General features: G+C 49.6%; 1 protein-coding gene and 1 long non-coding RNA gene across 7 annotated transcripts in view; one reads left to right on the forward strand and one right to left on the reverse strand.

The window, feature by feature from the left end:
• The window catches only part of KLHDC1 (kelch domain containing 1), a 63,598-nt gene that overhangs the window by 21,049 nt on the left and 17,077 nt on the right, over positions 1–25,472 (forward strand). For 5 of the 6 annotated variants that reach the window (XM_045015088.1, XM_045015089.1, XR_006579051.1 and 2 more), the window contains exons 7-8: positions 1,915–1,998; positions 12,780–12,838. In XM_045015088.1, coding sequence (XP_044871023.1) covers positions 1,915–1,998; positions 12,780–12,838 — 143 coding nt within the window. Of the gene's footprint in view, positions 1–1,914; positions 1,999–4,183; positions 5,057–12,779; positions 12,839–25,472 lie in introns of those variants that run through there. The other variant, XM_045015090.1, reaches the window with a different exon arrangement.
• LOC123369469 lies at positions 6,037–8,857 on the reverse strand. Its single transcript, XR_006579055.1, has 3 exons — positions 8,725–8,857; positions 6,959–7,187; positions 6,037–6,619 (listed from the first exon to the last, which is right to left on the reverse strand). It is a non-coding gene; the product is annotated as an uncharacterized LOC123369469 (long non-coding RNA).

Raw genomic sequence — 25,472 nt, forward strand, 5'->3', positions numbered from 1 at the left:
CCCCTCCCGAGACCCCTGCCCCTAACTGCCCCTTGAGACCCCAGCCCCTAGCTAAGCTTCCCTTCTCCTTGTCCCCAACTGCCCCCTCCTGAGACCCCCCCCATCTTTCCCCCAGGACCCCACCCCCTACCTGTCCCCTGATAAACCCCTGGGACTCCCATGCCTATCCAACTGCTGCCTGTCCCCTGACTGCCCCCCCGAACCTCCGCCCCATCCAACCCCCCTGCTCCCTGTCCCTTGACTGCCCCCCAGAACCCCCTACCCCTTCTCCAACCCCAGCCCCCTTACCGTGCCACTCAGACCAGCGTGTCTGGCTCCGTGCAGCTCCAGACATGTTGCTGCCATGCTCCCCCATGGAGCCCACAGCCCTTCCCCCCCCCCCCAGCACCTGCCTTCCAGATTTGAACACCTCAAAATTCAGGAGTGCTCAAGCTCAGTTTGGGCAGCTGTTACTTCATTTCTCCCAAATCAAATATACTGATCCATTGTAACTTTCTGTAGAAAAAGTAGGATAAAATTGAGCAAGAAATGCTTATTAGGACTGGAATTGTTATTTTCAACAGCCATTGCCTTTTTGTTTGTTTAAAAGGAAGCCAGTGATATTGCATTGGCAAATTCCCCATAAAAAGAAAGAGTGGAACAAAAGAATAATAAAGGCACCTCAACTTTTCCTCATTTATGGAGGACAGTCTTATAATATGCATCCAGATATCCTCCAGTCACGCAAGCTGAAAATTGTTCCACTTTACTGCAGCTCTGTAACCATATGGGAACCAATCCTGTCTGTTTTGTGCACATCCAAAATTCCTGCTGAATGACCTGCCCTGGAAGCGAGTTACCAGTGACCCAGGGCTGGGGCGGCAGGAGGTGTGGGGGGGGCACTGGTGGGGGGGAGCCCAGGGCTGGGGCAGCAGCAGGGTGGAGGGAGGGCACTGGTGGGGAAGCCCAGTGCTGGGGCGGCAGGGGGTGTGTGTGGGTGGGTGGGGGGAGAGCCCAGGACTGGGGCAGCAGGGAGGTGCAGGGGGGAGCCCAGGGCTGGGACGGGGGGCAGCCAATTTTTTTTGCTTGGGGCAGCAAAAAACCTAGAGCTGGCCCTGCTGGGTTCCCCCAGCCGCCAGAGCCCCGGGCCCTTTAATTTGCCCCTGAGGGCTCCCAGCCACCTCTTCAGCTGGGAGCCCCTGGTTGATTTAAAATAAAGTATCATCTCCCCATCCCCAACCTTCCTTTTTGGCCCACAGCTGTTTTGGTGGGGCGGCGCTGGGGAAGGAGGGTTTGTTTCCGCAGGGCTGGGCGGCCCTGGGGCGGGGTGTTTCTGCGGGGCCGGGAGGTTTCGGCCCTCGGCTGTTTTCTTTGGAGTAATGTGGCCCTCGTCGCTTTACGAGTTGTGCAGGCCTGCCATAAATCCTGATCATGAACCGACTCCATAGGTTTGAGTAGTCAAAGTTTTGTTAAACCCTCTACAAAATTCCTGCATTTTAAGTGCTACTGCTTCCCCCCACCCTCACAGGTGACCACATGTGGTTTGCGCCTCTGAAAAACAGGCCCTAGAGGACTTTTCCACCAGTATTACTGTAGTTTTACATTGATGAAGCTCTAGAAATCAGTGGAGCTCACTGGTGTAAAACTGGAATTAAGCGTTGGTAAATCAGGTGCTGAGAGAATAAATTGAACACCAAAATGCATGGGAATTTAGTTAAGGCTGAACTGTACTATATCATGTGTCATCTAATGCTTTGGGAGTTTTGGGTGTTCCCTCAAATTGTTTTGCACATTTGCAATTTTGCCTTCATAATGGAAGATATGGGGTACATTTCAACTTTACCATTGCATTTCATGTTTTATTGACTTGCAGTTAGACATTTACTGACACTGTATAGATTAATGTTCTAAAAAATCTTGTATTGGTACTTTCAGGGTGGAGTTCCACCTCAGCCTCGAGCAGCTCATACATGTGCTGTGCTGGGAAATAAGGGTTACATCTTTGGAGGACGAGTGCTGGTTAGTAGTTATTTAATGAATATTTTATTGGCAACAATATTTTTTGCTAATTACTTACTGAAAGCAATTTATTTATGCAGTACCAATAGAGCCCAAAATGTCTTTGCTCCTAACCCATATGTTCAGGGAGAGAAGTCCCAAGATGTCTTTTTAGCTCCTTGTGCACCTGCAAATAGGCTATGGACAATCTGCTTCTTCTGTGCAACCCTAAGGGTTGAAGCACAAATTGCCCAAAAAAGAGCAGGCAAGTGGTAGGCCCTGGTCATACAACACTCCACACTGGTCTACAAAGATGGCTGGCCATAGAGCGGGGGCACACCCAGAGAAGCATGTAGTATACTTTTAGGGCAGTGTGACTGTTAGGTCTGCACTACTTCCTGCTTAGAGTTGTGGCTAAATGCCATAATTTAGCCCTAAATTATGTTCATTTCTGTTTCAATGGAATCTTTTGTCTTTAGCTCATAAAGTATTTTTTCTGTGTTTTGCATATTTATTAGTAAATTCAAAGAAGAATCCAACCAAAGAGCTTTTTGTACATATGTATTGAAACAGTATAACAGAGCTAGAGCTAAAACACCACATGGCAATTAGCCAAACTAAATATTTTTAAAAGTCTCAAATTCAAGCAATAATGTTACTTTCAGCAGTAAGATAAGTGTCACATATTGGGAGAATAACTCAGTCCATTGACGTTGTGCAAATGGCATTGATCACATCTTCAGATGAATCCAGGACACAAGGCATATCAAAGTTAATGACAAAAATATGTATTTGTTGTCTTATAAGGATAGATAAGGTATCCATAAAATGGTCATAAACCCAATAAAATTGGCAAGCTGTGTGTAAGCTCCATTAGCTTTGCTTTCAAAGAAGTCCTGCTAAAGTATGATTTACGGTAGGTAAGCTTCAAGTAAGTGGCAGAATGTTTATTTGTATTCTGTGCTAAACACACCTTGAAGGGCTTATATGATCAAACCACTTATTTTTTCTATTTCAGTGGATGAAATAATAGCAAGTGGTACATTTTTAATTTAGTGGTTTTGATGTTTTTATGTGCTGTCTCATCTAAACAAAGAAGAAATATAGGATATTACCAATCGTTCCCCTTTCTTCTCTCTCTCTCTCTCTCTCTCCCCCCAATATAATGCATTCCAGGACATTCCAGAGAGCAGGAGTCAGCAAGTGCCATATTTTTAAAGGTATTTAGGCACCTTAAATCTGGGCCTAAATAGGTAGTAAATCAATAGATCTGGCCAAAATGAGAAAAAAAAAGTAAAATTAAATTATATGCAGAATGCTACCTATATTGTAACACTTACTGCAGCTATTATGGATAATACTTAAATAATTTTTTAAATAATGAACTTAAAACACTACTCAAAGAAGTAGGAAACTGGCCCCATCTTGCTATTATCATAAAACTTTCTAGGAAGGAGGCAAGTGTCAGTAGTTTATTTTCAAATAGACTCTTTTTACAAAAGATAAATGCTGCTTCTTCAAGTAGTATCCCATATGGGTGCTCCACTTTAGGTGAGTCTACATCCCTGTGCCTGTGATCAGAGATTTTTGGTAGCTGTGCCTGTTTGGGCTGCACATGCCGCATTTCGTGCCGCTTTTGGTGGCTATATAGCACCATGTGGCCAAACTGCCTTCAGTTCCTTCTTTCTCTACTGCCCTTGGCCTGAGACAGTTCTCAGCAGAGCCTATTTAGTGTTGTTCTTTAGTGTTGTTATTGTTGTAGTAATAGAGTTTGTTAGAACTATGCTCTTCCCTCATTTATTTCTTGTTTTAAAAAAAAATTTCTGCTAAGAATCTGTTATCTGTAGAGTAGTGTAGTTTTCTCCGCAGTGCTCCTTCCCATTAGCGAAAGATACCGGGAAAGAGGGACATGCCCAGATGCTCCAAATTCAGACAGTGTCTCTCTTGCCGGGAGGCTGTCCCCATCAGTGATGGGTGCTCTTGATGCATCCGCTGTCTAGGAGAGGCACGCACACCACAAAAGTATATACATTGCCTCAACCTCAAGGTATGCAGCAGAAAACTCAAAGTGTTCAAGTTAAAATTTACCATGATGGAGAGCTCGCTGCATCCAGCTTCTAACCCGGGCCCAGAGACTCCCTCTGAGCACTGGTCCCGATTGACCCCAACGACAGGTTCAGAGAAACATTCCCTGCTTCCCTTACAGAGGAAACTGCTGCAATCCTTGCAAAAGGCCACCAAGAAGAGGACAACAACCTCTTCTACCAGGGAACTTGCTAAAAAGAAAAGATCCCCAGCATGCTTGATGACATCAGTACTGGCCAGAGCAAGGTTGAACACCTTTGAGTCGGTGGGATCCTCAGGTATCGCTGGTACCATTAAAGCCAAGGACCCTAAGAGGGTGGGCTCAGAAAGGAGTGGCAGAGATAAGCCTAGCTCCTCCATGCCGGTATTGACTGAGCCACTCAGACATGCAGCACCAAGCAGATTGGCACCACAACAATTTACCAATCCCTCAGCGGAGCACAGAGCCCCATTGGCACTGACAACCACTTCAACTAGAGTGGTACAACTGCTGATGTCTCCCTGTGGTACCACAAGAATTCTGTTTTCAGAAGGACTTTATAGCCAATTAGTTCATTTTATCATTCATTTATTGTGTGATGTTATGATTAACATGCTATGTCATATATAATCATTGTATTCTCAATAGATTTAAATTATAAGATTATAGAAATATAAGATTGATTGGTAGCCAGAAGGGATAAGTATATAATATGTATCTGAGTAACTAGGGCTGAAACACAAGGCGCACAGGCTGAGGCCTGTAGGATTTTAGCTTAGCCATACTAGACCATAGGCTTAAGAAAGGCTTGACATAAATAAGTGACAAAAGAACGACCCAATGCTACAAGATTACAGGAAAAGATCAGTGGCGTAGCCAGGTTTTCAGTATAGGGGGAGCAAAAAACATAAAAAAGGTGCCCCCCCCTTGGCTCCTCCTCTGGCTACACCCCCAGACCAGATTCCCCCCACTCACCTTCCCTCCTGCGCTGCCGCCTGTCCCCAGCTCCTGTCCCAGCGCTCGGCTGCACGGGGCAGCAGCCCGGCGCAGAAGCGGCGCCTGCTGGCCGGCGCTGCCAGCCACATGGCCGGAGAAGCCGTGGGGCGGCAGGCGCCTCTTCCGCGCCGGGCTGCTGCTGCCGCCCCGCGGTCCTCCAGCCGTGTGGCTGGCAGCGCCGGCCAGCAGGCACCGCTTCCGCGCCGGGCTGCCGCCCCGCGGCTCCTCCAGCTGTGTGGTTGGCAGTGCCGGCCAGCAGGCGCTGCTTCCGCACCGGGCTGCTGCTGCCACCCCGCGGCTCCTCCAGCCCTGCGGCTGGTAGTGCCGGCTGGCAGGCGCCACTTCCGCACCTGCTGGCCTGAGAGGAAGCAGCTGCTTCCACTGAACCCCGCCAGCTACGCTACTGGAAAAGATGTGTGTATGGATGGTATTGCAAAAAAGTAACAATAAGAGTAATTTTTTGCTTACAAGATACCCGGTAGTCACATTTTTCTAACATGTGCCCTAATTGCAGGGTGCACTATATCCATAAATGCTAATGAGATATAGTCAGAATCACATTATAAAAAGAGGGTGCCCAAATTGGGAAAGTTGAGTTCCTTATGGGAAAACTCTAGCAGGAACCATCCTTCTACTGATAATCAATTGGCAAGGCAGCCACCAGAGCTTAAGAATATCGTTATGGATGTATATTTGTAACTTGTGCATAGGTCTTTATAGGATTTCTATATGCTTGGATAATCATAACTTTAATAAAACTTGAAACACAGACTAAACCTTGTACTTGTAAATGTATGAGTGTCACTATCCTTGGTCTTTATGTGTTCCTAGAGACTTAAGGTCCAAAACAAGTAGCAGAGGTGACTTTCACTCTGAGCTTGAAACTGTAGCCACCAGAGCAGAATCCAGGGTGGTGTAATACCACATTACAAAATTCACTTGAAATAAAATAAAATAAAATAAAATAAAATAAAAGGCTACAACTTATTGGTATCTGAAATACCGGAATCTCCTCGGTACCAATATTGCTCTGGTACACATCGCATCCCCAGTGAGCTCGGCACTGTCACATTCAATACCACCATCCAGATCTTCTCCCTTATCTAGTGAGGAGGACGATGATGAGGAAAAGGACATTTACTTCTTTCTCATAAGTCCAGATTTCAGCCTGAGGGTTATGTACATAGATGGTACAGACATACATGGATGCCACACATGCCATTCTGACAACAATGGCCTTACTGGGATCCATGGGTTACATACAGGCAACCTCAGGAGAAGACTTTTGAGGACCAGGGGGAGAGGATGGATCAGGAAGCCACCCGACCAATCAGCCTTGTCCGGGGGAAATACTATCATGCCTTCTCCACCAACAGCCAATGATTTTAATTAATTCCAAGAACTATTTGAGAGAATTGCAGACTCACTACACATATCTTTGGAAGAAGTTATAGAGTCTCAACATAAGTTACTGGATATACTCCAAACATCAACCTCATCAAAAATTGCACTCCCCATAAATGAGGCTCTGATGGACCCAGTTAAGGCTGTCTAGCAGACATCTGCCATAGTACCACCCACCTGCAAAAGAACAGACAGAAAGTATTATGTCCCCTCTAAGGAAACTGAGTTTCTATTTTCACATCCCTCTCCAAATTAGTTGGTGGTCAAGGCAGTGAATGAGTGGAGCAAGCAACATCCATACTAGAAGTACCCCGTATGATAAAGATTGGAAACAGTTAGACCATTTTGGGTACAAGGCCTACTTATCAGCGACTCTGCAATTTTAAATTGCCAATTATGAAGCACTGATGGCCAAATTCAGTTACACCAACTATTCAAATATGACTCAATAAATTTAGTTATCTTTGAGAAGGGGTGGGGGGGACAACAATTCTAGGCAATTATCTTGAAGGTCACCTTCTGGCTAGGATGGCCTTACAAGCTTCCTTAGACACAGCCGACAGAGCTTCCCAATAGATGTCTCCAGTTGTAGTTATATGAAGGCCGTCATGGCTTCACTTCTCAGGATTTCCTGAAGAGATACAATCTATGGCTGAAGATCTTCCCTTTAAAGAATCGAAACCATGGACAAGATGGATGGATCCCTTCATTCCTTAAAGGATTCAGTCTTTACGTAGCTATACGCCTGCGCAAAAGAGAAGCCCAAATAAATACCATTCTGCACAGTGATAGAGACCTGCTCCATACATTCCTCCACAGAGACCATATGATTTGCAAAGATAGAGGGTTACGAAATGTAGGCCACCTCCATCTCATCTCCACTGCTTTCCCCAGTCCCATCTGCTGCAACCACCATCAGTTTGGAGACTGCCTGACCCCGTTCTACCCCATATGGCAGAGTATCACCTCAGATAAGTGTATGTTAGAAATTATCAACACCAGGTACTCAGTTAAATTTATTTCCTTCCCTCCTTCCCACCATCTCTCCCCATCCTACTTCAGGGACCTTTCTCATTAGAACCTTTTATGGAAGGAAATAAACCACCTCCTGCACTTGGGTGCTGTTGAACCTGTTCTGATACAACACAGAGGGATAGGCTTTTATTCCAACTACTTCCTATCCCGAGAAAGAACGGTCAGTGGAGACCCATTCTAGATTTGAGAAACTCATCAAAGTACACCAATTCAGGATGGTCACATTAGCAACAATAATCCTAGCACTGGAACAGGGGATTGGTTTTTAACCCTCAACCTCCAATATGTGTATTTCCACATCACCATACATCCATCAAACAGGAGATTCCTCAGATTTGTTCTGGAGCAGGATCACTACCAGTACAAGGTACTTCTGTTTGGCCTTTATGTGGCACCCAGAGTGTTCTCCATGCACTTCTGCAAACAGGGAATTATGATATTCCCATACTTGAATGTTTTGTTTATTCAAAGCCCCCTCTTGAGAAGATGTCATAGCAGCAACACAAAGGACAATGGCCCTTTCCTCACAAGCAGGCCTCCAACCAAACATTCCAAAATCAATACTGATACCTATACAGCACCTAGAATTTATTGGGGCCTACCTCAGTGCAGTAGAGGCCAGAGCCTCATTGCCAATTGTAACAGGGTGGCACTCACTTCTTGCAAGCACCCCCCCTTGGCGGAGTGCATGTGCCCACCCTTTCTGCATGCCTTGTGGTGAGTCTTCAGCAACTGAGCTCTCCAGCCAAGTCACACATAGTCTGTGTTTGAAATAAAAAGCAAACCCCTTCCGGGGTACAAGTCCAACAGGGGCCTCTCTCAGTGCCCTCTGTAACATCTCTTTACCTGCAGCCCTTTCCTTGGGCTTGCTCTTCAGTCAGTCTAGCAGGGCTAATCATAGTACTCTGGTTCAAACTCTCTCTCAGCCCCTTCTATACTCTCTCAAATTGTCCCTGCTCTGGCATAGAACCATGCCCCAGCGTTCCCTCCCTGGAGGCAACGTTTTCACCCTCTTGGGGCTCTTTTGGACCCGGCTCTCCTGCTGGAGCACTAAAATAATTCAGTTCCTCCTTCTGGGGTGCATCAACAGTCCAGGCCACTTCCCCAGTGGCTAATGGTGGTGGCAGGGGGAACATGCGGGCCCATCCACTACTCCAGATCCCAGCCCAGGGACCTTATAGATAGCAGCCATCCACTGCATTCCTGCTACAATTCCCTGGGCCACTTCCCATGGCCCCAGCACATACTTCACCATTATCTCAGGGCGTTGTCCTGGTTGAGTCCCAGAAGCCAGCACAGAATGCCGTCTTGCTCCCCTCCCCCATCTTTGCTAGCACTGCTCTGTTCAAGGTCCTGTAGCTCCCTCAGCCAGCCAGGCACACCACACTTCTCCAACTCCAGGAACTGAACTCACTCTGACCCTGCAGCTCTTTTTATACTAGCCTGCTGGGCCCTGATTGGCTGCTCCCTGCAGCCCCTTCTGATTGGCTGCATCCCACACAGCCATTCTAGGCAGTTTGGAGGACTCTATCCACTGCCCTTTTTGGGGTGGGGGGAGGTGTGGCAGGACTGTGAGGCCTCCGGTAGGAGGCCTCAGGCCCTAGTCCACCCTGTCACACTCACAGATTTACCCCCCACCCCCAATCAATTTGATCTCTACAGTGCAGACCAGCCCACAGGTATCAGCCAGAACATGCTTACAACTAGGACATATGGCAGTGACCACCTTTGTTGTAAGGCATAGAATATCAGGGTTGGAAGGGACCTCAGGAAATCATCTAGTCCAACTCCCTGCTCAAAGCAGGACCAATCCCCAGCAGATTTTTGCTCCAGATCCCTAAATGGCCCCCACAAGGATTGAACTCATAACCCTGGGTTTAGCAGGCCAATGCTCAAACCACTGAGCTATCTGTCCCTCGCCAGACTATGTATGCGCTGCCTTCACGAGTGGTTCAGGACAGTATACAGTATGCACAGACACAATTTGAACAAGTGTCTTTCAATGCCAGTCAAAAGCTCACTAGACTGGTGGACAAAGCCCCACAAAGTGTATTTGTCACAGAACCACCTCTGTCACAAATACTGACAACAGATACGTCTCTGTTGGGTTGAGGAGCACGTTTGCAAAATTACAGAGTACAGGGCAACTTCAAGTCAGCTTTATACATCACCCTACTGCAACTCCAAGAAGTCTGGAATGCATGTTCACAATTTTTATCACTGGTCAGAAACAAGGACATAAGGTTAATCACCGACAACATTGCTTCCATATTTTACATAAGCCGTCAAGGGGGAGCAAGGTCACAATCATTGTGTGTTGAAGCACTGAAATTATGAAATTGGTGCATTCACCACAACATCAGCATCTCAGTGATTTACCTACCAGGAGATTACACCACCACACTAGACACACTAAGCAAGGAGCGGTGCACTCTGGGCAGCTGTCCCATAGAGCATCTCAATGGGATAGCTCAGTGGTTTGAGCACTGGCCTGCTAAACCCAGGGTTGTGAATTCAATCCTTGAGGGGGCCATTTAGGGATTTAGTTGGGGATTGGTCTTGCTTTGAGCAGGGGGTTGGACTAGATGACCTTCTGAGGTCCCTTCCAACCCTAATAATCTATGATTCTGTGAACACGAGTAGGAGATAGATACCATGATCCTATACAAGCTATTCAGATATTGGGGATTCCCAAGTATAGACCTTTTTGCCACACCCGAGAACATCAAATGCCCACATTTCTGCTCAAGAGCAGGACTGAGCTATTGTTCTCTGGGGGTTGCCTTCCTCATCAAATGTGACACACATCTGCTGTATGCCTTTCCACCGATCCCCTTACTACCCAAAGTAATATGCAAAATAAAAGAGGAACAAGCCAGAGTCATCTTGATAGCCCCAACATGGTTCAGACAAACATGGGTCCCTTACCTCCTACAGATGACAGTATACCCACCAGTCATTCTTCACCCTGTTTCACATCCCCTGTCTCAGGATGCAGGCCAGACTCACCACCCAAATTTAGAGATCCTCCACCTGAAGGCATGGCTCCTGCATGGTTCCAGAATACTGAGATGACCTGTTCTGAAGACATAAAGGAGATACTATTAAATAGCAGAGAAGATTGACTATGCAGTCTACTTACCTGCACAAATGGAAGAGATTCCACATTTGGTGCACCAGCAGACATGCCTTGGCTATCACCTCACCCTGGCCACTGATACTGGACTATATCTAGGGCCCTACCAAATTCACTGTCTATTTTGGTCAATTTCATGGTCATAGGATTTTTGAAATAATAAATGTCATGATTTCAGGTATTTAAATCTGAAATTTCACAGTGTTGTAATTGTAGGGGTCGTGACCCAAAAAGGAGTTTGGGGGGCATTGCAAGGGTATTGTAAGGGGGAGTTGCTGTATTGCTATCCTTACTTCTGCACTGCTGCTGCTGGTGGCTCTGCCTTTAGAGCTGGAATCCCAGCCAGCAGCTGACGCTCTTCAGCTGCCCAGCTGTGAAGGCAGTGCCGCCGCCAGCAGCAGCGCAGAAGTAAGGGTGGCATGGTATGGAATTGCCACCCTTACTTCTGCAATGCTGCTGGTGGGGCACTGCCTTCAGAGCTGGGTGCCCGTGAACAGCCACCGCTCTCTGGCCACCCAGCTCTGAAGATGGTGCAGAAGTGAGGGTGGCAATACTGCGATCTCCCTAAAATAACCTTGCAATGCCCTTGTAATTCCCTTTTGGGTCAGGACCCCCAATTTGAGAAACACTGGTCTCCTCGTGAAATCTGTATAGTATAGGGTAAAAACACACAAAAGACCAGATTTCATGGGGACCGACCAGATTTCACAGTGTGTGACACATTTTTCAGGGCCCTAAATTTGGTAGGGTCCTAACTATATCCTAGGACTAAAAAAATCAGGACTATCCTCAAGTTCAATCAGAGTTCATCTCACAGCTGTTATGGCTTTCCACCGCAAGATTAGCAGACATTCAGTATTTACCCAGCCTGTAACAGAACAGTTCCTCACAAGTATTTGGAACCTCTACCCTTGACAAGATCCCACTCCACCTTGGGACCTTAATCTGGTGCTACGATGCCTTACTGTTTGAGCCCATGGCAACCTGCTCTCTCATACATCTGTCTGTGAAGATAACCTCTCTCATAGCCATCACATCCGCTTGAAGAATGGGGGAAATAGTGGCTCTCATGATGTACCCGCTATATACAATTTTCTTCAAAGATAAAGACACATTATGATCACATGCAAAGTTCCTACCTAAAATACCTTCCTCATTCCACTTGAATCAGGCTATTTACCTCCCATCATTCTTCCCCAAGCCACATGGGAATAAAAAGGAGTCCATGCTCCACATGTTAGACTTATATGCCAAAATTATTCCTTTCTATTACTGAAAGATCAAAAAGTTCAGCTATATCTAAACAAAGGCTTTCAAAATGGATTTCCAGTTGCACTCACCTCTGCTATAGTCAGTATGATTTGCAAACCCTCCCCCTGCCCAGGAACTTGAACACACTCCACGAGATCAATTTCCACCTCTATAGCCTTCCTGAACAATGTACCAATTACAGAAATTTGTAAAGCAGCCACCTGGGCATCAGCCCATACATTCACAGAGCACTATGCAATTGTGCAGGACTCGACATCGGATGCTCTCTTATGACTGACTGTCTTATCTCGCTCACGAATCCAACTCCAAAGCCCCATCCTTCCAACGAGGGGCACAGCTCTCCAGTCACCTAAAGTGGAGCACCCATAGGGGACACTACTTGAAGAAGAAAGGGGTATTCACCCTTTACAGTAACTGAGGTTCTTCAAGATGTGTCCCCCTATGGGTGTTCCACTACTCACCCTCCTCCCCATTACTTCAGAGTTCAGACATGAACTCTGCGGTAGAGAAGAAACTGAAGGTGGTTTGGCTGCAGAGCGCTATATAATCTCCAAAAGCAGCGCGAGATGGGGGAGCGCATGTGCAAGCCAAATGGGCACTGCTACTGAAAATCTCCAATCACAGGCACAGAGAAGCAGACTCACATGAAGTGGAGCACTCACAGGGACACACATCTCAAAGAACCTCAGTTACTGCACAGGGTGAGTAACCCTCTCTTCTGATCTGGGGAATTTTCAGACTGTTGTGCTGAGCTACATGGGTACAAATTTCTTTTAATAGAATGTTACTTAAATACATAGTATCTAGGAAGATCTCTGAAATACTCTACTTTATCATATGCCTAATTTAAAACACCTGTTTTTGAGCAGTTTTTTGTTTGTTGTTTTGTTTTAGCAAACTAGAATGAATGATTTGCACTGTCTGAATTTAGACACTTGGATTTGGTCTGGAAGGTAAGTTTGGCCATGTGCCACTTAGTTATAAATAACAGATTGGAACTATTTAACAGTAGGTGTTAATGGTATTATAGTAGCTTTTCTGGGAAGAGAACGGGAGGTTTTGAACTATTTCAACAGCTGTTACATTATTATTTCAATTTAATTTAATTTGTAGTGGCTACTAAACTGTTCTCTGTTGTGCTCCAAGGACCACTGATGCTATCAGGCAAATTTTCAGCACAGCTTTTAGTGATTTAGTTGCCTCATTTTTAGATATGGGCAAATTATCACAGATTATTCTGAAATTTTACTTCGATATGGCTTTTTAACATTACAGTCCCTATAGGTCTTATGTTATGTAGATGAGACTCTTCATTATAGTCTAGACTGGGGAAAGGTTTTAATGTATATCAAGACAAACATTTAAGAAAACCCCCAAAGAGGAGAATTTACAAGGGAAGAATCTTTCATAAATATTTACTTTTTGATAAAGTTTGTCAAATTATTTTTTTGCTTCCTATTTTTACGCTTGGTAGGGAGCATTTATGATAGAACCCACTAGAGAAGAGGAGTCACTGTTTCTATATTCAGAGGGGTAGCCGTGTTAGTCTGGATCTGTAAAAGCAGCAAAGAATCCTGTGGCACCTTATAGACTAACAGACGTTTTGCAGCATGAGCTTTCGTGGGTGAATACCCACTTCTTCGGATGCAAGTGTTTCTATATTGATTTTCATGTAGCTGTTTTAGACAAATAGGAAACATTTGATGGCCATTGTGTCTGTTCTTCCCTACGTTGCCTAACTGTCATTTCATGCAAGGGAGGGAAATACAGTGTTTTCAAGTGTGTGTCTATGTGGATCCCACTCTAAGTGCACGTGTCTTTTGCACAAGATCAGAATCTTTGAACAACAGTGTCCTTTGGGCCACTCCTGCACCTGCATGGTTTTGCGCCCCTCACCACCATCCAATGCAGAGCAGCTTTGATCACCCTCAGTTCTTCTTCGAGTGATTGCTCCTATGCATTCCAGTTAGGTGTGCGCGCCGCGCGTGCACGGCTCTTCGGAAGATTTTTACCCTAGCAACTCCGGCGGGCCGGCTGGGCGCCCCCTGGAGTGACGCCGCTATAGCGCAGGATATATACCCCAGCCGGCCCGTCCGCTCCTCAGTTCCTTCTTTCCGCCCGTGACGGCCGTTGGAACAGTGGAGCACAGCTCAGCTGACGTCCACTTCCCTAGCTACTCGTAGTTTTCTCTCGTTCTGTTTATAGTTGTAGTTAACTCTGTTTGTTTGTAGAATAGTATAGTGTATTTATTTTACAGGGGTTGGGGTTTATCCCCTTCCCCTCACCCGGGGCCGGGTCCGATGCCCGGTCCACAGGGTTTTCTAATGCTCGACGGCCACAAGCCGCTGCCGACAAGAGATCTTCTCCTAAGTGCCTTGAGGGATCTTACCTCACAGAGAAGTGCCGCATTTGTGAGGCCCTTAATCAGTGAACAAAGGGGAGCGGGGCTTTCGTTTTAAACAGCTCCTGAGGGAGGCAGCTCTTGCTCCTCCGCTCTCGGCGCCGAGCGCTAGTTAGTTTTCACGGCGCGCTCCCTCGGCACCGGATCGCCGGTACCGCCAAGGCCTCCTGGCACGACCATCGCTGGCTCCGACGTACCCTCGGCATGGATCCCTCTCCTGGAGGATGAAGAGTTACTCCGGCCAGGCAAGAGCCGTCGAGTCCGGTGCTGGAAAGCTCCCCGGTACGCACCGTGGTCGAGCTCACCCGGAAGCTGCGTCCGAGCCGCCTGCTCCGCAGCCGAGCGCTATGCTCAGTCGGATCGCCCGGCACCGATGTCTGCCGCGGCACCGACAATATCCGCACCGTTAACTCCGGCCAGGCAAGAGCCGTCGAGTCAGGTGCCGGAAAGCTCCCCGGTACGCACCGTGGTCGAGCTCGCCCTGAAGCTGCGTCCGAGCCGCCTGCTCCGCAGCCGAGCGCTATGCTCCGTTGGATCGCCCGGCACCGATGTCTACCGCGGCACCGACAATGCCCGCACCATTAACTCCGGCCAGGCAAAAGCCGTCGAGTCCGGTGCTGGAACACTCCCCGGTATGGACCGTGGTCGAGCTCACTATGAAGCTGCATCCGGGGTGCCAGCTATGGTCGAGCTCACTATTCCCTCCACGCCGGAGACAGTGTCCACGGCGAGGGGGCTGATTGCAACGACAGCATCTACGCTGCCTCAACCCCCGGCACCGCCAGTGGGGGTTACATAGTCGATGGGCAAGCCTGCCTTGATCAGACCACCCTACCTCGGCACCGCACAGCGGCACCGTTCAGGGTCGCGGTTCCGCAGATGTTCTCGGTCCCGTCACCGATCTAGGTCTCGGCGCCGTTCTCCCTGTTGGTACCAGTAGTGCTCGCGGCACCGGTCAGCATCCCGTTCGCCGGTCCGGGACACTCAGCTCCGATCAAGCCTCAGGCACCGCCCTCAGTCGACCGCCTGGCACAGCTTCGGTGGCAGGTCCTGTTCTCGGTACCGGTCTGTCTACTGGTACCGATCCCCAGTGCCGCATCGAGCGACGTCAGTTACAGACGGAGACTCTACCAAGAGCTTTCAGCTCCTCCAGGGCCATCCAGCCACACATCAGTGTCGTCCCGTGCGGACACTTCATATGCGTAGCACTCTGTTTTCCGATGTGCCCTCCAGAGTCTTCGAGGAGACCTATCAGTGGTCATTCTGGACGCCGTGGGTGTACTACCATGCCAGAGGCGTACCGGTGATCCCATCTCGCTCCGTTCCCTCCGAGCTCTGGGTGCCAGAGGTGACAATTAGTCGTCCCCGTCCGACCGGTACAGAGCAACCCCCGGTTCGGCACCGGGCTCCCAGATCCCACCGGATCAGGAGGTCGTCCAGGAGCTCGAGCCCACACAGGACCCGCTTGTCCCGGGCCTTTCTTCTTCCTCCTCCCCAGATGAGGCGGGGGCAGGAACATACCCCTCCGGCCCTCCTCTAATCGAAATGCGACCAGCCCCTAAATCCAAAGAGGCTGGGCGTGTGGTCTTACTGGGCCATAAGATGTACCCGGAGGGGGCCCTGCAACTTCGTGTAGTGAACCAGCAAGCCCTGCTTATCCGCTACTGTGGGTGGCGGTGGGCAAATTTACAGAGTCGGTTCTTCGGAACTCCCGTCAAGAGTTCGATGCCCTCCTGCAGCAAAGGACGGAGCTGGAGAGAGCTTCCCTCCAGGCCTCGTTGGACGCAGCTGACTCCGCTGCCATGACTCTGGCCTCGGGTGTTGCCACGCGGCGCGTTTCAGGACTCCAGTTATCGAGCCTTCCCTCGCAGCTGCGGCACGCTATACAGATCTTGCCCTTCAGTGGCACAGGCCTGTTCTCTGACAACACTGGCCCTAGGCTGCAGAACCTAAAGGGCAGCAGGGTCACTTTGCTCTCTCTCTCTCTCGGCATGCACACGCCGGTAATTCAGCGCCGACGCTTCCGTCCCCAACCTCCGCTCTTACCCTGCGCCTTGACAAGGTCAGGACATGGCCAGCGGGCGTGGCTTACACGGTTGTGGCCATCAATCCGCACCCCAAAGGAGCCAGAATTAGGGTCCTTCTGACCACCAATGGGGCAAAAGCCTACCCATCCTCGCCCCTCCTAAGGACCCCTCTCACGAGCGATTCCTCTGGCAAGAGGTGCGGACGCTCCTCCTCATCGGAGCTATACAGGAGGTACCTAAGGGCGAAACCTATTCCCCTAAGCGAAGGGAGGTCTCAGACCTATCCTAGGCCTGCAGGAACTCAACAAGTCACGATGCAGATGAGTTCCGCATGGTACCCAGGGCGACCGTCATCCCATCCTGGGATCCCGGAGACTGGTACGCCGCCCTCGATATGAAGGGCGCGTGTTTTTCACGTTGCCATTTCTCTTCCACACAGAAGGTACCCTCGGTTTGGGGCCTACCATCGTTATTCCCAGTATATGGCCCTCCCGGTTGGCCTCTATACAGCCCAGGGGTATTCAAGGTGCATGGCTGTAATCGCCGCCTTTCTTCACCACCGTCTGATACACGTTCTCCGTGTCTAGACGAGTGGCTCATTCGAAGAACCCCCGGGCCCAAAGTACCAGTCATGTGGGCATCGACACGAACCTTTTCCTGTGTCTAGGCCTGATGATCAATAGTAAAATCCACTCTGATTCCCATATAGGGAAGGGAATTCATTGGGGCCGTCCTGGACTCCAGACTCGCCAGAGCCTGCTTTCCTCAGCCTTGGTTTCAGGCGAGGGTAACAATTGTACAAGGTCTACGGACCTTCCCGCCAATTTGGGCTCGCTCTTGCCTCGGTTTCCTGAGTCACATGGCTGTCTACACGTTTGCAACTAAACATACCAGGCTTTGCCTCTGTTCACTTCAATCGTGGCTCACCTGGGGGTGCCACCCGGGCAGAGATGGCATACTCGTGGTCGTCTCGTTTCCACCGAGCAGCCTAGGCTCCCTCGACCGGGAGTCGGCGTCCTCCCTGGTGTATCCGGGGATGCTGTTTCACTCACCCCTCGGGGTCCCTTGTGACAGACAGCCCATCTTTCGGCTGGGTGCGCACCTGGTGTAGTTTCGCACTCACGGCCTTCGGTCAGCGCAAGAGCTGGCCTTACACATCAGTGTCCGAGAGCTGAGAGCAGTCTGCCTTGTGTACCAGGCGATTCAGCTGGCGGATCGTCTCAGCAGATCCTTCCTGTCTCACAAGTGGTGGTTTCCTCCCATCTTTATCTATTCCGTTTTCCAGAAGTGGGTCTTCCCCCGCATAGCCCTCCTCGCTTTCGCGAGAACGGAAAGAGGGAGAGAAATTCTCCTCGTTCCAAGGCCTCTCCCCAGGTTCGGTCTTGGAGGATTTTCCTGAGGCCATGGATCATCCATCTGCCGTACGCTGTCCACTGTCCCCGCTGGTTCACAAGGTCCTGCTCAAACTCCGCAGGGACAGAGCGCCCCTGATCGGGTTCGCTCCAGTGTAACCTGGGCAGCACTGGCACACCATGTTGCTACACCTCTCGGTAGCAACCCTCTTGGCACAGACCCCATGACGCGGAATCACGACAACCTTCACCACCCGGTCTTGTAATCCCTGCACCTCACAGCAGGACTCCTGCGTGGCTAAACCGATCCGAGTTACGTTGTTCGGCTTCAGTTCTACGGGATTCTCCGGGGTGGTAGAAAATTCGTCCATTCGATTAAAGTATCTGGCCGAGTGGAAGCGTTTCTCATGCTGCTCCGAAACGCGCAATGTTTCTCCCGCCGAGATCCCGCTCCGTTCCATCTGGTTCCTCAGGGCTTGGAGCGTTTATGCACCCCCCCCCCCAAGTGGGGCCCCGCCATAAACCTGGCTCTTCAATCTGGTTCTACCCAGTTTTATGACTGCCCTATTCGAGCCAATGTCAACATGCTCATTGATATAACTGTCCTGCAAGGCAGTTTCCTGTAGTCTTTCCTGCGGCCACACGAGTCTCCGAGCTTCAGACTCTCACAATAGGCCCAAGGGATACTGTGTTCCTCAAGGACAAGGGCAGTTATTACCACGTCCGACCTGCCTCCCCAAGGAGGTGTCGGCCTTTTATATCCACCAGGATATCTTCCTTCCGGTCTTATTTCCGAAGCCACTCTCTGTGCAAGGAGAGCAACGGTTGCCCTCCTTCGACATCTGCAGGGCGTCCGCAATCTATATCTAGCGGACAGAGCCCTCTCGTAAGGCCCCCACAACCTTCATCGTACCGGCATACCGGACGAAGGGCATACCTGTCTCCTCCTAGAGGATTTCATCTTCAATGACGTTGTGCATCTGCACCTCTTCTGTTTCGGCCCATGTGCCATAGAGCCACCTTGCTGCACATTCCGCCAGGGCTCACGCTTCTCAGCTGCCTTCCTGGCTCGCATTCCCTTTTGGGGGATGTGTTGTACACCTACCTGGTCCTCGGTCCACACCTTTGCCTCATTGGTCCGGGAGTCCAGAGCTGTTGCAGCCTCTGGCTTAGCAGTTGCGTTCTGCAACATCTAACTCCGACCCCACCGCCTACATAAGGCTTGGGAATCACCTAACTGGAATGCATAGGAGCAATCACTCGAAGAAGAAAAGACGGTTACTCACCGTAGTAACTGTTGTTCTTCGAGATGTGTTGCTCCTATCCATTCCAGACCCGCCCTCCTTCCCCACTGTCGGAGTAGCCGGCAAGAAGGAACTGAGGAGCGGACGGGCCGGCTGGGGTATATATCCTGCGCTATAGCGGCGCCACTCCAGGGGGCGCCCAGCCGGCCCGCCGGAGTTGCTAGGGTAAAAATCTTCCGAAGAGCCGTGCACGCGCGGCGCGCACACCTAACTGGAATGGATAGGAGCAACACATCTCGAAGAACAACAGTTACTACGGTGAGTAACCGTCTTTTCCTTCTTGTTGTCCATTGCAGCGAGACAAAACAACCAGTGCCTGCTGCTACCACTTAGTGGACATTTCTTTTCCTTTGATATTTGTCATCTAGTTAGTCAGTTTGGGTTAATTTCCCAATCAAATCATCTTTTTTCTTTAATTTTATTTTAAACATTTAATTTTTCTCTGGTGCTTTGCACCACTATTGTAACCTACAGTGGCAAATTCTAAGCCTTTGGGCTTCTTGTGATGGACTCATTCCTCTTACAGTCAGCCATAACCACTACCATTTTTGTCTTAACAAGAACCAGGTGCCAGACCACTGTTTGGTTTGCTATTTTTTTTTTTTACCAGAACAAGGAAATCCAGGGACACTTGGTTAAAGTTGTATCTTCTTGAGATCTCAGTGAGAGAAATTTCAGACCTTGAAAAAAGGGCATTAACATCTAAAATGGGATTGGTCACAGCTAGGCAGTGCCCCTATTAGCTGGCATGCAACACCTAACTTCCAAAGAAAAAAGGGGGTCTTCATCCTATCCTAGATCTGAGAAGAGTGAACAAATATATACACCGTCTAAGATTCAGAATGGTAACATTCTCCATCATCCCTTCTCTTCAGGCTAAAGACTGGTTTGTGGCTCTTGATCTTCAAGACATGTACTTCCATATTGCAATCCATCCAACCCACAGGAATTATCTTTGATATACAGTAGAGCCCAGTCATTACCAATATAAGATTGTACTATTCAGCCTGTCCACAACACCGAGAGTCTTCACAAAATGCCTAGCTGTTGTGGTGGCCCATCTGAGGAGACATGCCATTCATGTCTATCCATATCTAGACAATTGGCTGATCAGGAAGTCTCATCAGGAAGTTACCACAGCCCTGAACTATGTCTTTCACTTCTTCAGTTAGCTGGGCCTCGTGATGAATTACAAAAAATCCTCCCTCAACCCATTATAGACAATAGAGTTTACAGAAGCCTTAATCAACTCCAAATTGACAAAAACATACTGTCATAGGGAGACTGGCCCCTTTAAGAGGCAGCAGGCCCATCCACCTGTGCCAGGTAAATTGCCTTCTACTGGGACTGAAGAGAAGACACCAGTCATATATAAATGGTCAAGCAGCAATCAGGAAGGAGGAGACAAGAAAGGGCCGTTTGGATTTGGTGGAAGGTCCCAAGAGAGCAAGGTGCTAGAATTCTTCCAGAGAGCAATAGTGGAGAGCTGTTGCAGGAAGAGAGTCGGTAAAAGCACAGAGCCAGGACAGCAGCAGAGGAAGTTTGCCCACTGACGTCTTTTGAACCAATGGAGAAGGAATATCCAGGTAAACAATCATATGGGCTGGTGTTCCAGACAAGTAACAGGGAGCTGGGAAGAATCCAGGATAGCCTAAGATCTTAAGAGTCGAAAAAGCTCAGAACCAGGACAGCAGTGGAGGGAAGTTTGCCGGCTGACATCTTTGAGCTTGTCTCCTGCAGGGAGATGGAAGTCCAAGAGAATAATTCTGATTTGTGGGAGAACCCAGGGAGGACTAAGAACATAAGCCCAGCGTGGGCAGACTTTGGTTACTTTTGCATTTTTGTTAAATGCAAGGCAGGCAGACTCTGTTTGTTTTGCACTTTTCATTTGGGCTTCAAGTTTGGCTAGGGTACACCAGGAAGAAATGTTGGTACCCGCCAATCAGATTAAAAAAGGGAGACTGATGAAGAGCCTGGCTTTTGTATTATGATGATGGACTATACATTGGAGGGTTATTTTGAAGCATTTATGTTAATAAAGTAGCCCATAGTAAAGGCATTATTGAACAAAAACATGAAGATGGAGTTTATGAAGACCTGTATGTTGGAGACACTGAGGCTGTGGCACCTCTAGCCAGAGGGGACACTCCAGGAGGACCTGCCTTGTTACACATACCTTTCTGAGGACAGATTTCACCCTCACTAGATGACCACCAGCATCAAAATGAATCCACCAATCACAGTAAGAACCTGCCTCAGACTCCTAAATCACGTCAGTATGCATGTATGTGACACCAGTAGCCAGACTTAATCTACATGCAATACAAGACTGGCTAAGCTTCATGTTTCACTCTTTGGATCATCAAATGAGCGTGCACATTCTGATTCCCACTTACATTCTGTCACTGAATTGTTGGTCCGACCCAAGAATGCTCAGAATGGGGTCCCCGTCTCTACACCACCTCCTTAAAAGACACTGATACAGATCCATCAGGAACAGGTTGGGGCATACCCCTGGACCATCTCCAAATACAAGGAATTTGGGTTCAAAAGAACATGATCCTACACATAAATATTCTAGAATTACAAGTGATAAGATTAATTTGCACAGCATTCCTACCTGTTTTAAAGAATTCTGCTATGCAGGATCTCACGGATAACACATCTGAAATGTTTTATGTAAATAAGCAAGTAGGTGCCCGCTCACCACCCCTTTGCCAGGACAGAATCAAGTTGTGGACATGGTGTCAAAAACATGGGATAACCCCAATAAATCTCCATCTCGCAGGAGCCAACAATGATTTAGCAGACTTTGTAAGTAGACAATCTTGTCATCAACCCCGAATGGTGGTATGCCAACATCCGAGATGCCAACCCTTCCTAATTTTCCATAATCCTCCTGATTTTTATATGTAATTACAAAATTGCTAATTCAGGCTTAAGTCTACTAATTTTGCAAGCACACACATTATTCACATACACACAAATATCTGGTTTCAGAGTAGCAGCCGTGTTAGTCTGTATCCGCAAAAAGAACAGGAGTACTTGTGGCACCTTAAAGACTAACAAATTTATTTTAGCATGAGCTTTCGTGAGCTGCAGCTCACTTCTTCGGATGCAAATATCTGTTCGTCACTCTCAACCACTCAGTTCCGACAAACACAGCAAATAGCGCCTCGGCCACAGGGAGCATTTTTCTCCACCATCCCTATGGCACATGCACAGAGTAAACAGTGAGGTTCTGATGAGAGGCAAGCTATGGCGATTTTGAATGTGTTGGATTCACTGTCCAGACCACAGGCTGCATATTGCATTCTGACTGCCCCGTGTGGACCCTGATGGACTATGTTAATGCACTGTATGTATGACAGATAAGGTAATTCCTGCCATATCCATTAGAGACCTTATTGAATTAAGTTTAAGTAGCTTTGGGGGTCCATTGTATTAAATGAATAGCTTATATACATTATTGTGAGCTGGGATTGTATGAAACATTTCTAGGGAGAGGTGAATGCAAATTTCCTTCCTCTGGTTATCCAGAATCTCAGCCTTTTGAAGCTATTCCCAGAGGGGAGGACCATTGTCTCCTAATTATCTGTTGCCGGAATCTGAAGACCAAAGGCCCAAAGCTATTCATGGGGATGCTTGTTCTGAGCTAAGGCTGTTATGAACTTGTAACCACAGGGAAACCCCTTTGTGGAGTTGAAGGACAGACTCCTACAAAAGTTCTTGTTGGAGTTGGGGGTGATCTCTGGTAAGCTTTTTAGCATGTTTGTAGGTTCTTTTATTGCTTTAATATGTTTTCTCTGTAATGCTTTCACTTTGAGAATAATGTGCTGGCTTATAAAGAGCTGTGTGGTAACTTATAACTGCCAGCAGTTACCCTACATTCAGGCTTTAATCTAGAAAATAAAGCACAGACTGGTCTGGTTGGTCAATCTGGCTTGCTGGGGCTATCACAGTGTACCCGGGGAACTGTGCAGCCTGGAAAAACCCCGGTCGGGAGGGAGAGAGGTGCAGGTGTCTGTCCAAGAGACGTGATGGCTCAGGAGCCAGGAGTCTAGAATGGGTGCCCTCAGGGGACCATAGAATGGGACTACAGGAGCAGTTGGCCTGAACTATGATGCTAGGTATGTAGAGTGCACCAGCAGGGTCTACACAGGATAGGTGGAGCTCAACATGCAGCTTGGGCAATGAATCCAGTGCCCCAGACCTCTCTGACAGTTGCCGCGGCTTGCCGTCTGTAAGACCCTCACTGCACGGTCTGTGGGGAAGGAGAAGCCAGAGGTGCAATGAAGGCAGCAGTGGAGGTGGAGAGAGGGAATGCAACAGAAGAGGTAGAAGAGAAGGAGGATCATCCTGGGAAGGTCATCCAGGCCTGGGACTGACCAAGCCCTAAACTTGATAGGAGGGCAGATTTCCTAGGGCCAATCCTCCCCATCTTCCTCTTTGGGGGATGGGGCTCAAGGACGCAATGAGGGTGGGGCCCAGGGGCTAAGATCCCTCTAAGCTGCACAGCTGCGAAGCAGGCGATAAAGGGCCACACAGCCACAGGGGCCTGGAGAGGAGAGAGGTAGGGCATGGGCAGGGCCTGGGGAGAAGAGCAAGTTGGGGCTTGCAGGGCTGCTGCAGGCTCCTCCCCCGGAGTTCTGTGCTGCCAGTGGGGAGAGAGGGGAGGGGCCCCTCTCCCAGAGCTCCGTGCTGCTGGCGGGGAGAGGCCAGGGGCCCTTCCCCCAGAGCTCCGTGCTGCTGGCGGGGAGAAGGCTGCGGGGAGTCCTCTGGCCCCGGCCCTGGGGCAGCTTGCACCCCAAACTCCTCATCCCCAGCCCCAACCCAGAGCCCGCACCCCAACCCCCTGAACCAGCCCGGAATCTCCTCCCGCACCCTGAACTCATCCTTGGCCCCACCCCAGAGCCTTCACCCCCAGCTGGAGCCCTCACTCCCTGTACCCAAACCCTCTGCCCCAAGCCTGAGCCCCCTTTCACACTCCAAACCCCTCAGCCCCACCCCAGAGCCCACACCCCCAGCCCAGAGTCCGCACTCCAACCCTCTGCCCCAGCCCTGAGCCCCCTCCCACTCTCCGAACCCCTTGGCCAAACCCCTGCCACACATCACCTCTATATTGGTGCACATAACACCATTCCACACATGAACTTAAAAAATTAGAGGGAACACTGCCCAGGGGTCCAACTCCGTCCCTTCTTGGCCACAGACATGGAGAGGAGGGGATGGCAGGGGAGAAGGCAGTCCTGTTGATTGAATGAGCCGCTGAAGCCTTGGGTCTGTTAGCATTGCGCTCCAATGTTCCCCTTCCACAGGAAGCAGGGCCAGTATCAGGTTCAGTACAAGGGACCTCTGTACTGAGAATCTCGTCAGCACCGCAGATGCTTTGGTGGCAGCTTTCAGTGCCCTTAACATCAGTATAGCCAGACACTCTGGTACTGCTTTCTGGTACTGCTGTTGACTTTGGGACTGACACTGCTTCCAGCATTAGCATATTTGGTATCAACAGTATAGCTTCCCTTGGCAGCACCGCTTCCTGCCTCGTTCTGGGCGAATAAAGAGTCGGACCGGGTACTCCCTCCCTCTGGTCTCACTCTGTCTTTATCTCCTGGGTCCCTAGATTCCTCAGCATCTGAGTTGGGGTTGTCATCCTCCCACTCTCAAATGCCTGACCAGCATCAGGGACCACTGATGGACCATTACCAATATTGGCGCTCATCTCTTGGTCAGGATGGAGGCATTGGTGACCAGTAGGCACCAGGTCAGGGGCCTCCATCCTGACCAAGAGATGAGCGCCAATATTGGTAATGGTCCATCAGTGGTCCCTGATGCTGGTCAGGCATTTGAGAGTGGGAGGATGACAACCCCAACTCAGATGCTTATGTCAGTGGCGTCCATAGAATCTGTCAGATGCTCCTCAGTCACGAAGGTTCCTCTCTTCATCTCGCTCAAAGGTGACCACAGGCACCAGCGGTCCTTCTGTCCACCAGGGCCGCCCAGAGGATTCCAGGGGCCTGGGGTCTTCGGCGGCGGGGGGCCCTTCCGTTCCGGGACCCGCCGCCGAAGTGCCCCGAAGACCCGCGGCGGGGACCCCCCCGCCGCCGAATTACCGCCGAAGCGGGACCCGCCGCCGAAGTGCAGCCCGGTCTTTGGCAGTAATTCGGCGGCGGGGAGCCCCCACCGCGGGTCTTCGGGGCACTTCGGCGGCGGGTCCCGGAACGGAAGGGGCCCCCCGCCGCCGAAGACCGGGCTGCACTTCGGCAGTGGGTCCCGCTTCCCCCCCCGCCCCGGCCCCAGCCTCTTACCCCCGGCTCCCTCCTCGCCCGGAGTCTCAACGCCTCGCCGGAACAGCCGCAGCGTGTGGCCGGCGGGGCCTGAGCTCCGTCCTGCTCCGAGCCGCGTGGTGAGGGGGCGGGGCTGGGAGCTCCGGGCCCAGCGGAGGGAGCTGAGCTCAGCCCGGAGCTCCCAGCCCCGCCCCCTGACGACGCGGCTCGGGGCGG

The sequence above is a fragment of the Mauremys mutica genome, chromosome 4, assembly GCF_020497125.1.
Source record: "Mauremys mutica isolate MM-2020 ecotype Southern chromosome 4, ASM2049712v1, whole genome shotgun sequence".
Lineage (NCBI taxonomy): Eukaryota > Metazoa > Chordata > Testudines > Geoemydidae > Mauremys > Mauremys mutica.